Raw genomic sequence first — 13,344 nt, 5'->3', positions numbered from 1 at the left:
AATTATGAGACCATCTGAGAGAGGGGAGAAAAAGACATCACGCAATTGCATGTACTGAAAATAGAAGGCAGAAGAGGCTATAGTTAGAATCTGAGGAAATTTTGTATATCTGCTATAATACCTTTTAATTATCAAGAGCACAGATTTGATGTCTACCTCTGTTATTACAGTTTAAGGGAGTCAAGACTTTTCCCTCTTCACTTAAGTTGCCCTTCTAAAATAGTTCTTTGATTAGAAATTTTTAGTTATCCAGAATAAAGTAAAAGTGAAGTCTGTATAGAACAAAAATAAATTATTTTCCTAAGATCTATACCATAAAAGAAGAAATTTAAATAATAATGAAGAATGTTTTAAAAACTGCTTCTTTTAGTGTAGTGAATAGATACATATAAATTTCACCAAAGCCCTAAAACTGGTTATTCATTTAAGAAGCATTGTCACATGCTTATTTTGTGCCAGACATTATGATGGATTCAAATACAACTCAGATAATAGCATATCACAAAATTAAAGATTTTAATATAAGAAAATTGGACTTATATATTTCTCTTGTTCTATTCATATATTCCTACATTAACTCAGTAGGAACAGCACATACTTTTCCAACACTGTTGATACAATATTCTTGGAATAAAGCTTATGCTCTATTCATATCTTGTTAACACCATGTAAGCTCTTACAGGAGAGCTTCAAATTCTCCATAGAAAATTTAACTCAGAGCTTTGCTGGATAGAGAAAACCTTTGCTGAGCTTCTTAGAAATGAAAGGATGCCTGTAATAACTTGGTATTTAAGTCATACCAAAATTACCACATTAGTATGTCATTAGCATACAAGAAGAGCCAGAGATTTAAGTATGTCACATGTACCCTTTTTTCTCTTTTTTGCTGTGACATCACCTGGGAAAATCCAGAAGATTGGATAACCAAGAAATGACTAATCAAGAGACTGCTGTACATGTGAAAATGGTGGGTATTTGAATATTCCCATTTACATTTATTAATGGTGAATGTTCACCACTTTTACCTCTGTCTCTACATCATTATGGAACTGAAACTGCAGATCTCTCTTCACAATGCTTGACATACAATAGAACCTCAAATATTTGTTGAATTTATTTTCAAGTTACCTGTGCTTTAGAGTGCTTCTTAGCATATGAAATGGCTACCCTCTTCCTCAACATACTTAAACCATACAATCTGAAATATTTTATCTTATGCTCCTGATTTAAACTGACAGGCATTCAAATTAAAAACAGACTCTTGCATAAATAGTAGAGTTCATTGTGTTATGTACACTAGGATGAGTTAGGAAAGATAAAGACTTTGGAGTCAGAACTGGCTTCAGATCTCAACTTATTCCTTAGTAGCTAAATGTCCTTGAACAGTGGCTGTCAGTTACCATTTAAAATGAGTATGATTCCTCCAATCTCATGTTGTTCTCATTCATGTTTAATGGGAAAGTGCATAAACTTCTTGATAATACTTAATAAGTTCTGAGTAAGTGTTAATCTCCTGTATATGATGGAAGTTTAAAAAGGTTGTGGAGTAGGGGGACATTTGCTGTAGAAGTTAGATGCTGCTTGAGATGCCTGCATCCCATATCAGAATGGCTGGTTGTGAGTTCCAGCTCCACTTCAGATTCCGTCTTCCTGTTAATGCAGACCCTGGGAGGCAGCGAGTGATAATACAATTATTTGGGTCCCTTCCACCAACATGGGAGACCTGGATGGAGTATTGAGCACCTAGCTTTGGACCGGCCCCGACCTAGGTGTTAAGTATTGAGGAGTGAACAGACACAGAATATCTCTGTGACTCTCTGCCTTTCAAATAAATGGAAATGAAATTTAAAACAAATTTAAAGATTGTGGGAAAATAGAATTAAAAGATAAGTTTATTGGGCCGGCGCCGCGGCTCACTAGGCTAATCCTCCACCTAGCGGCGCCGGCACACCGGGTTCTAGTCCCGGTTGGGGCGCCGGATTCTGTCCCGGTTGCCCCTCTTCCAGGCCAGCCCTCTGCTGTGGCCAGGGAGTGCAGTGGAGGATGGCCCAGGTGCTTGGGCCCTGCACCCCATGGGAGACCAGGAAAAGCACCTGGCTCCTGCCATCGGATCAGCGCGGTGCGCCGGCCGCAGCGCGCCGGCCGCGGCGGCCATTGGAGGGTGAACCAACGGCAAAGGAAGACCTTTCTCTCTGTCTCTCTCTCTCGCTATCCACTCTGCCTGTCAAAAAAAAAAAAAAAAAAAAAAAAAAGATAAGTTTATTTTGGCACAAAAAAATTTTGAAACCCAGGCATAATTTTTCACAATACAATCCTTGTATGTATTGTTTTCAAACATTTTTAAACCATAATTAACTTCTAATTCCATTTTCCATAAACTTTTTGAAGTGCACTTCGAATGTTTTAACCATGTATATAGTATATTTATTCATACATGTGGGGTAAATTACATCTGTTCTCTGTATTTACAATTGTGGGCTCCTAAAAATGACAGTTTCAAGTCTTTTTAAAAGAAAACAACTGCTCCCATGATCTGTTTCTTTTCTTTTTGTTACTGTTCTTCTTTTGTTCTCCTTTTTGTTTTTTTCATCCTTCTCTTTGTCTTTCCTTTTCTGCTTGAGCCTGTAAATTAGAACTTAGCAAGCAAACTTTCTGTCACACTTACTAAATCTCTTGTTAAACTTACCTTCCCCCACCAGTATACAATTGAAGGTAAAGTTGACTCAAAGTGATGTGAAGTCATCATTTTGATTATTGTTATTAAGTTGGATCACAGGAAATTGTTTTTACATATCATATTTAGTCCAATATGGCCAGCTTTTATATTTTAGTTTTATTTATTCATTTGAGAGGCAAAGAGATGGAGATAGAGCTGTCATCTGCTACTTCATTTTCCAAATGGCCACAGCCACCAGGGCTGGGTCATGTGGGTGGCAGGAACCCAACTAACTACTTGAGCCATCACTGTTGCCTCCCCAGGTGTCATTTATAGGAAGCTGGAATCAGGATTTGTAACCAAGAATAAACCTAGGCACTCCAGGGTGGGACATGAGCATCTGAAGAGCCAGGTCAAATACTTACTCCCGAAGATTGCCAGTTTCATGTGGTTCAACATAACATGGACATAATCTTTGCATACATTGCATGGTTGTCATTTCAATCATTGGGTTGAGCATATATAGCTGATTCACAGATTTAAACTAATCTAAAACATATTTTCTTGTTTGAGCTGATTTTTTTTTTATTTGACAGGTAGAGTCATAGAGAGAGAGACAGAAAGTAAGGTCTTCCTTCTGTTGGTTCACTCCCCAAATGGCTGCTACAACCGCCGCTGCACCCATGCGAAGCCAGGAGCCAGGTGCTTCCTCCTGGTCTCCCATGCGGGTGCAGGGGCCCAAGCACTTGGGCCATCCTCCACTGCCCTCCTGGGCCACAGGAGAGAACTGGACTGGAAGAGGAGCAACCGGGACTAGAACTAGCACCCACATGGGATGCTGTTGCCACAGGTGGAGGATTAACCAAGTGAGCCATGGTGCCGGCCCCTGAGCTGATTTTTTTTTTAAACTAAAACAGGGAAATATAAATTTGTTGTTACTGGGAGTTAGAACCATTTAGCATGTGCTTCCTTCTAGAAGCAAATAGCAGTAGACACAACCTACAATTGTTTAGACTGAAAGAAAACAAACTGAAAGATAGTTACGGGGTTTTGATTTTCCTTTTTTACCTTGAGTTTCCTTTCTTTAAAAAAAAGAATTATTTATTTATTTGAAAGAGTTACAGAGAAGGAGAAAGAAAGAGAAATTTTCATCTGCTGGTTTACTCCCCAATATGCCATAATGGCATGATGGCAGCCAGGAGCCTATAACTCTGGGTCTCCCACGTGGATGCAGGGGCCCAAGTGCTTGGGCCATCTTCATCTTCTTTCCCAGGAGCATTATCAAGGAGATGGATTGGCAGTAGAACAGACAGCAGCTTAACCCGCTGCACCACGCGTTGGCCCTTGAGTTTCCTTTTCTAAAAATGTTGATCTCTGTGTTTTATGTTGAGGACTTCTTAGGATGTTATTCTTAATTTTATATGACCTGGCTCCAAACAGGTCCTTCACAGAATGTGAACACACTTAAATTCCAGACAAACAGAGCTGTTTCTGTTTTTCCCACGTTAGACCCTGCGCTTGGACTCTTCCCCAATTTCCCTTTTTTTTTTTTTTTTTTTTTTTTTTGACAGGCAGAGTGGACAGTGAGAGAGAGAGACAGAGAGAAAGGTCTTCCTTTGCCATTGGTTCACCCTCCAATGGCTGCCGCGGCCGGCGCACCGCGCTGATCCGATAGCAGGAGCCAGGTGCTTCTCCTGGTCTCCCATGCGGGTGCAGGGCCCAAGTACTTGGCCATCCTCCACTGCACTCCCTGGCCACAGCAGAGAGCTGGCCTGGAAGAGGGGCAACTGGGACAGAATCTGGCGCCCCGCCCAGGACTAGAACCCAGTGTGCCGGTGCCGCAAGATGGAGGATTAGCCTAGTGAGCCGTGGCGCCGGCTCCAGTTTCCCCAATTTCCAAATGCTGTGTCTCTTCCAAAGCCTAGCTCAGATGGCTCTTCCTCCATTAGCTCCAGTAGAAGTAATCTGTTTCTTCTGTTCCTGGTCCTCTTCATATTTTAACTCTACATCTTGGCAATGTATTACTTATTTGGGTTCCCATATTGCAATGCACATCAGAGAGTATGCACTTTGAGTGTGTGTATCTCTTACAGAGCTACTTAATGCTGTGCCTTACTCCTAATGACTAAATATGGTGATTGACTGAATAAAAGAATTTGGCCCATGCTGCCTTAATGTGGAGACAGGCCAAATATGTGGTAGGCAGGGAAGCTGGTTATCAGTAATAATTTAATAATGCAAAAGTTCCTAATAAACTATGAAATCATCTCTGTGTGGATATTTGTAATAGCCTGAATAGATGGCTTTAAAGCTATAACCTTTTTTTTTTCTAAATAAGTGAAGTTTTTTATTATTGTTTTTCAAATTTACTTGAAAGGCAGAAAGCGATCTCCCATCTGCTGGTTCACTCCCCAAATGTCTGCAAAGGCTAGCGTTGGGCCAGGCCAAATTTAGGTCAATTTAGGTCTTCTATGTGGGTGACAGGGACCCAGGTACTTGAGCCATCACCTTCTGCCTTCCAGGGTACACATTAACAGGTAGCTGGATCTAAAATGGAACTAGGACTTGAAACCAGACATGCAATACAGGAGGCAGGCATCCCAAGCAGTGTCTTAACTGCTATACCCAAGACTCATGTTTAGTTTTACTGTAGTGCCCACACCTTGGTACCAGTACAGTATTTAAGGTTTTTTTTTTTGCCTGTACCAAATGTGAAAAATGGAAGATATATCCCTGAAAATATCTGACTGAGATTCTTTTTTTTTTTTTTAAAGATTTATTTTATTTATTTGAAAGACAGTTACAGAGAGAGGTAGAGACAGAGAGGTCTTCCATCCACTGGTTCACTCCCCAGATGGCCGCAATGACCGGAGCTGCACCGATCCAAAGCCAGGAGCCAGGAACTTCTTCCAGGTCTCCCACGTGGGTGCAGGGGCCTGAGGTTTTGAGCCATCTTCTACTGCTATCCTAGGCCACAGCAGAGAGCTGGATTGGAAGAGGAGCAGCTGGGACTAGAACCAGTGCCCATATGGGATACTGGAGCTTCAGGCCAGGGTTGGTTTTTTTTTTTTTTTTTTTTTTTTTTTGTCAGGCAGAGTGGACAGTGTGAGAGAGAGACAGAGAGAGAAAGGTCTTCCTTTGCCGTTGGTTCACCCTCCAATGGCCGCCGCTGCAGCCGGCGCACCGTGCTGATCCGATGGCAGGAGCCAGGATCCAGGTGCTTTTCCTGGTCTCCCATGGGGTGCAGGGCCCAAGCACCTGGGCCATCCTCCACTGCACTCCCTGGCCATAGCAGAGAGCTGGCCTGGAAGAGGGGCAACCGGGACAGAATCCGGCGCCCCGACCGGGACTAGAACCTGGTGTGCCGGCGCCGCAAGGTGGAGGATTAGCCTATTGAGCCACGGCGCCGGCCCTAGGCCAGGGTTTTAACTCGCTGCGTCACAGCGCCAGCCCTTCTGACTGAGATTCTTCAATGATTTAAACTAATGTTATATGGATCATTTCCAGAAAATGCAGAATAATATTAAGGTAATTAAAAACAAAGATGAGGGACCAGCTGGGAGGCAGCAGATGATGGCCCAAGTCCTTGGGCCTCTACCATCCACACGGGAGATCCAGATGGAGTTCCAGGCCTCTGGCTTCAGCCTGGCCCAGCCCTATCCATCATAGCCATTTGGGGAATGAAGCAATGGATGGAAGATCTCCCTCTCTGTCACAGTGCCTTTCAAATACCTAAAATAAACCTTTTTTTGAAAAAATAATTCTTTATAAAAAGAATACATGTGTATATTATTTAAGTCAAAATTTAATGTTATATTTTTTAAATATAAATATGATTAAACTTTGAAGTTGTCATAATCTTATCCTGGTGATTAGGATAATAATTAGTCTGAGACATTATTGATTGGCAATATTAACACAGAAATTTGGTGGCTGTATCATGAAGATACTCATTTTTATCTTATCCCAATGTATCGACATGATAATATCAGACAATCTAATATTGCTATTGAGTTGTGAATAAAATTACATACTTTTGAAATCACCTTCTTTAGAAATTTTTGCTTTTTGGATGTGGGTGTAGGTTAATGAGTTCATCTGTGCAAACAAAATACATTAAACATCAGTCAGAATAAAGTATTTTAGGTCTTAATCATCTTTCATGAGGATTTAGATTAGGCTCCATTCGACTAACACACCCTGACTCTTTTTTTTTATTCTTTTTATTATTTAATAAATGTGAATTTACAAAGTACAACTTTTGTATTGTTGTGGCTTCCCCCGCCACCTCCCTCCCTCCCTCCGCGGCCCTCCCCTCTCCCATCCCGCCCTTCATCTAGTTTCGTTTTCAATTACCTTCATACACAGATCAACTTAGTATACACTAAGCAAGGATTTCAACAGGCTGCCCTCACACACCCTGACTCTTGTCAGAAAGGCTTTACTCCTTGCCTAACAGCTTACATGAAGGCCTTCTAAAATGTTTGTTTTCATTTTACCTCAAATGATGAAAATTTTTAGACCCTTATTTATTTTCTATAAAATTATATCATCAGATCAAAAAGTTTTCAGATAATTCAAAATAGTTTATCCTTTCAACTTGAAGTATTATTCTGTGTGCCACCAAGCCAGGTCTTCTTTTGTCCAAGAGGAACCCGACAGAAGGAGCTAACAGAAGGATGTGCTGTGTCTCATCACTCTCCTGCCCTGTGCTTCTCAGTGTTTTGATGCTCCTTGACATGTTTCATAGAAACATCTTTGTTTCTGTTTTGTAGCTGCATTTTAACATAGCTGAGGAACATGACCCATCTCCTGTGTTCCTGAGAAGTATCTCTCATGGACTTCCCTGACACTGTGTGTGTGTGTGTGTGTGTGTGTGTGTAAGGAGAGAAGTGTACAACTCCATATAATGATCATTCTTGTGTTTCTCAGACTTCTTCCTCTACCTGTTGTGATGGTACACACAACATGTGTTATCTTCCGTGTGTTATCAGTTATTTCACTCCAGTGCTGTTTGGGTGTTCACCACTTATTTACCTGAAAACAAACAGTTGCATGCTTCCAAGAAGTAGGGCTACCCAGTGCCTCCAGCCGCTTGTTCTCTTTATTCCACAGTGGTTTTGAATAAACCAGTCTTCTTGTTGGCCTAGTAGAAGCCAGCCTGTTTTGAAGTGGTCTTGATGCTGTTTTCTTGTCCATTATCTGAAACTTGAGAGTGTAATTTACTCTTGGTGGAAACAGTTGGTGACATACATCCTATGTTTTTTTTCACAATAATGGGTTAGTTACTGAATCAGGCATATGCTGATTGCTATGTATCTGCCAATTAAGGCTTGAAGCGAGAACAAAATTTACTTGTCAGATGAACCAACTCCATTTCCTTCTACTTTTGGTAGGTTAGAAAGAAGAAAAAACGCTTACCATTAAATCGTTGTACAAACATAAAATCTTCATAAACCAGTCTGGTAACAGCCTAAGCCCAGGTGGTCTAATATTTTTTGTAGATCTCTTAATTTTAAAGATATTTATCTTAAAATGTAAGCCAATTACATTGAATAAGTTATTTGGGATATAATACAGTAAAGAGAAACAAAGATCTTAAAGCAACTTTTTTTTTTTTTTTTGACAGGCAGAGTGGACAGTGAGAGAGAGAGAGACAGAAAGGTCTTCCTTTTGCCGTTGGTTCACCCCCCCAATGGCCACTGCGGCCGGCGCACTGCACTGATCCGAAGCCAGGAGCCAGGTGCTTCCCTTGGTCTCCCATCCGGGTGCAGGGCCCAAGCACTTGGGCCATCCTGCACTGCACTCCTGGGCCACAGCAGAGAGCTGGACTGGAAGAGGAACAACCGGGACAGAATCCGGCGCCCCAGCCGGGACTAGAACCCGGTGTGCCAGCACCACAGGCAGAGGATTAGCCTATTGAGCCGTGGCACCGGCCAAAGCAACTTTTCAACATATTAAATATTTCAATTATTTAAATCAAAATATTTAAATGTTTATTTAAATAAATTAAATATATTAAATATTAAGCCGGTGCCGCGGCTCAGTAGGCTAATCCTCCACCTAGTGGCGCCGGCACACCAGGTTCTAGTCCCGGTCGGGGCGCCAGATTCTTTCCCGGTTGTCCCTCTTCTGGGCCAGCTTTCTTCTATGTCCTGGGAGTGCAGTGGAGGATGGCCCAGGTGCTTGGGCCCTGCACCCCATGGGAGACCAGGAAAAAGCACCTGGCTCCTGGCTCCTGCCATTGGATCAGCGCGGTGCGCCGGCCGCAGCGCACCCGCCTCGGCGGCTATTGGAGGGTGAACCAACCGCAAAAAGGAAGACCTTTCTCTCTGTCTCTCTCTCTCACTGTCCACTCTGCCTGTCAAAAAAAAAAAAAAAAAAAAAGTTCTCTGTTCAATTTTGGGATTTTATTTTGATTAATGAATCCTGTTGAAAGCATGTTATAATGATATATATGTATAATAATGTTAATTTGGAAAGGCCAGGTGTAAAAGTATATAATGAGAATGACTTAAAACTATTTGCATATTCATGTATATTTGTAATCAGAGAAATGGACTAATGGAAAAGAAATGAAAATGTTTACTTGTTTGTCTTTGATGGGTAGAACTCCAGGCAGTTTTCTTTTTTTATGTTCTATTATTTCTGTAAGTAAGCATCATTTTTTAAATTTTTTTAGATTAATTTATTTGAAAAGCAGCATTATAGAGAGGGACAGAGAAATCTTTGCTCCACTGCTTCACTTCCCAAATGGCCTCGGTGGCCAGGCCAGGGCTAAACAGAAGCCAGGAACCTGGAACTCCTTCTGGGTGACCCACATGGATGGCAGGGGTCCAAGCACCTGGGCCATCTTCCTCACTTTTCTAGGCCATTAGCAGAGAGTTGGATCAGAAGTCAGCAGCCAGGACTCGAACCTATGCTCATATGGGATTCCAGTATCACAGGCAGCAACCTACCCCATTGAGCCCCAGTACTGGCCCCAAACATTACTTTTATAATCAGAAGTTACACTCTTATACAGTGAATGAATCACAAATGTAGTTTCATCTTTGTCTCTGGTGGAAACTACTGATGTACTTTGAAATATTTATATGTGTAAATGGTCATTTTTATACTGGCTTGCTTTTAAAAAATAATGTTTCAGTATTTTTGTTATCTTTAAATGATACAAGCATATGTTCAGTATCAAGGGAACTTGAGGAAAGAGACTAAAAAATACTAATTTCTGGCCGGCGCCGCGGCTCACTAGGCTAATCCTCCGCCTAGCGGCGCCGGCACACCGGGTTCTAGTCCCGGTCGGGGCGCCGGATTCTGTCCCGGTTGCCCCTCTTCCAGGCCAGCCCTCTGCTGTGGCCAGGGAGTGCAGTGGAGGATGGCCCAGGTGCTTGGGCCCTGCACCCCATGGGAGACCAGGAAAAGCACCTGGCTCCTGGCTCCTGCCATCGGATCAGCGCGGTGCGCCGGCCGCAGCGCGCAGGCCGCGGCGGCCATTGGAGGGTGAACCAACGGCAAAGGAAGACCTTTCTCTCTGTCTCTCTCTCTCACTGTCCACTCTGCCTGTCAAAAAAAAAAAAAAGAAAGAAAAAATAAAAATTAAAAAAAAAAAATACTAATTTCTTTTTGCTTTCTAGATGCCTGAATTCCAGAAAGATTCAGTTCGCATCAAGAATCCTGAAAGAGTAGAAGAAATTATTTGTGGTCTTATCAAAGGAGGAGCTGCCAAACTTCAGGTGAATAAGTGCCACCAGGTCTTTATTGTCAACCTTTTTTTTTTAAAAGATTTATTTATTTATTAATTTGAAAGAGTTACAGAGAGAGCCAGTGAGATCTTCCGTCTGCTGGTTCATTCCCCATATGGTCGCAATAGCCAGCACTGGGCCAGGCCAACGCCAGGAGAGCCAGGAGCTTCTTCTGAGTCTCCCACATCAGCGGCAGAAGCCCAGACACTTAGGCAATCTTTTGCTGCTTTTCCCAGGCCATTGGCAGGGAGCTAGATCGGAAGTGGAGCATCCAGGACTTGAACAGTGCCAACATGGGTTGTTGGTGTGCAGACCGCAGCTTTACCCACTACGCCATTACACTACAACGCCAACTCCCCCCACCTTTAATTTTTACAGTTCAAGGAAACTCACTCATCTTCTGTTTTGATAAAATCTAATAATAATACTTAGAAGTACAGTTTCAAGTTCTTCCATATTTGAATTTAGTAAATAATAATTGAATTAAAATGTAACCTTATTAAAGAATAATTGAGTTAAAATAATTCTTTTTTAAGGAACATTTTAAATGTAAATTAAACCAACAAGCTGCATAATAAAGAAATCATTCCTTTTGTTAAACACTTGTGAAAAAATAGTATTTTAATTCACTCTCTTGAGCTGGCAGACTGTTTTACGTAGTCGTTCATACACTGGTATATTATATTAAATAAGCAACTCAAAGCCAGCATAAAGCAGTGTCACTAACAAATAGCTTCATATAATTAAATTGCTTCCGCTGTACTTTTGTACATTGACCAAGTTGGCTGAAATTATGTAATGCCTTATCTCTAGAGAGAATAACCACGTCACCTGCAATTGTGAATTCCCATATGGATTAATCAGGTTTTATTTGGTGACGTTAGAGCACTTAAGATAGCACCTTTTGGTTAAGGTCATGTCCAGGACCTTTTATATGAGCAGCATTGGGATGATGACCTACAGTAGGGATAAGGGACTAAGCACAATGCCGTGCCCAGAGAGCTCACAGTATGCATTTGCATAGCACACACAAATTGTCGCCATTGTGGCTGTGTTTACATAATGTCTTTCTCCCTTTTCTTACAGATAATAACTGACTTTGATATGACACTAAGTAGATTTTCTTACAAAGGGAAAAGATGCCCAACCTGTCATAGTAAGTGTGATATTTTTAAAGAAATTCATGAAACTAAAATTAAAGTATTTTAAGATCCTTTTATTTGTAAGATGTCTGGGTTTTTAAAATTCTTTTGGGGCCGGCGCCACGGCTCACTAGGCTAATCCTCCACCTTGCGGCGCCGGCACACCGGGTTCTAGTCCCGGTCGGGGCGCCGGATTCTGTGCCGGTTGCCCCTCTTCCAGGCCAGCCCTCTGCTGTGGCCCGGGAGTGCAGTGGAGGATGGCCCAAGTCCTTGGGCCCTGCACCCCATGGGAGACCAGGAGAAGCACCTGGCTCCTGCCTTCGGATCAGCGTGGTGCGCTGGCCACAGCGGCCATTGGAGGGTGAACCAACGGCAAAGGAAGACCTTTCTCTCTGTCTCTCTTACTGTCCACTCTGCCTGTCAAAAAAAAGAATTTTTTGGGGGGATATGGAAAGTGTGGGAATCTGCTTTTTCTTACTATATTTTGAGGATTTATTTTTCCACGTGTCACATATTTGGCTGTTTCATGGATAGTTCTGGTAGTGAAGAGAATGGAGACTTCTGAACTATTTATTACCAAATGTATGTTCATTAGTCAGGAGATATTTAAGTGAGTTTTAAACTTTGGGTTAATCTAAAGAAAAAAACTATCAAATAATCTGTTTTCTAGGAAAATTGCCAGTTTATTTTTATTTCGTTGAAAGGCAGATTTTTGGGGCAGTGGGCCAGGGGAGGAACACAGAAAGAGAAAGAGAGAGAGATCTTCCATCCACTGATTCACTCCTCAAATGGGCAAAATGGCCAGGACTGGATCAGACTGTACCCAGGAACCAGGAGTTGTCTCTGGGACTGCCATGTGGGTGCAGGGGTCCACACACGTGGGCCATCTTCTACTTCTTTACCAGACACATATTAGCAGGGAGCTGGATTGGAAGTAAGCAGCCAGGACTTGAACCAGCACTCATATGAGATACTGGCAGAACACATGGCAGCTTAACTCACTATGCCACACTGGCCCGAGATTGCTAAATTTTTGTGTCATGTGTATAAATTAAAAGTAAGCTATTGGGGCTGGCATTGTGGTGCAGTGGGTTAAGCCACTACCTACAATGCTGGCATCTCATATGAGCAGAGGTTCAAGCTGGCACTTTTGATCCAGCTCCCTGCTAATGCGCCTGGGAAACCAGTGGAAGATAACCCAAGTATGTATTTCTTGCACCTGTTTTATTAAAAAGGGAGGTGAAAATGTCAAGCCAGCGTATAATTCACAGTATGTGAAAACACTGAATTGTCTAGCTCAGTGGACTAAGTGAGCAAATGCTACATCTCAGATTTTGAAACCATTAGCTTCTCTAGAAATGCCATGTGAGTTAAATCACTGAGACTACACGTTGTATCAGCTATGCTAGTTGACATGTTACTTAAAAGGAGAGTAACAGGTTGCTCATGGTAGTGATAGGAATAATCACGGTATTTCATTTGCTGTTTTTTTTCTTTCTCTCTCTAGATATCATTGATAACTGTAAGCTGGTTACAGATGAATGTCAGAAAAAGGTAAGCACTGACACTCATCCCAGTCACAGATTTTATTAGACTTTTTTATCTGAGAATTTCTTCAGGATCATTCACATAAACAAGAATGCAAAGTGCATACAATCATGCCTGGCACAGAGTTAGCACTCAGTAAACATTCTGTCCTTTTCCTCCCTGAGAACTTTCCATAGCTGTGATCTCTGTAGACCTGTGGGACTCTTGGATTGACACCTGTGCACCTCCTCACCCCTGCCCAACACTTGAATAATAC

The 13,344-nt window shown here is 42.0% G+C and overlaps 1 protein-coding gene across 5 annotated transcripts in view; it reads left to right on the top strand.

Annotated features, from left to right (window-relative positions):
* The window catches only part of NT5C3A (5'-nucleotidase, cytosolic IIIA), a 43,543-nt gene that overhangs the window by 23,421 nt on the left and 6,778 nt on the right, over positions 1 to 13,344 (top strand). For 3 of the 5 annotated variants that reach the window (XM_051852753.2, XM_051852754.2, NM_001089315.1), the window contains 4 exon segments: positions 913 to 967; positions 10,291 to 10,389; positions 11,485 to 11,554; positions 13,048 to 13,094. In XM_051852753.2, coding sequence (XP_051708713.1) covers positions 932 to 967; positions 10,291 to 10,389; positions 11,485 to 11,554; positions 13,048 to 13,094 — 252 coding nt within the window. In that variant the 5' untranslated portion in view covers positions 913 to 931. 5 annotated transcript variants of the gene reach the window in all.

This window comes from Oryctolagus cuniculus, chromosome 16 (assembly GCF_964237555.1).
Source record: "Oryctolagus cuniculus chromosome 16, mOryCun1.1, whole genome shotgun sequence".
NCBI lineage: Eukaryota > Metazoa > Chordata > Mammalia > Lagomorpha > Leporidae > Oryctolagus > Oryctolagus cuniculus.
This window is presented reverse-complemented; position numbering and strand designations above follow the sequence as displayed.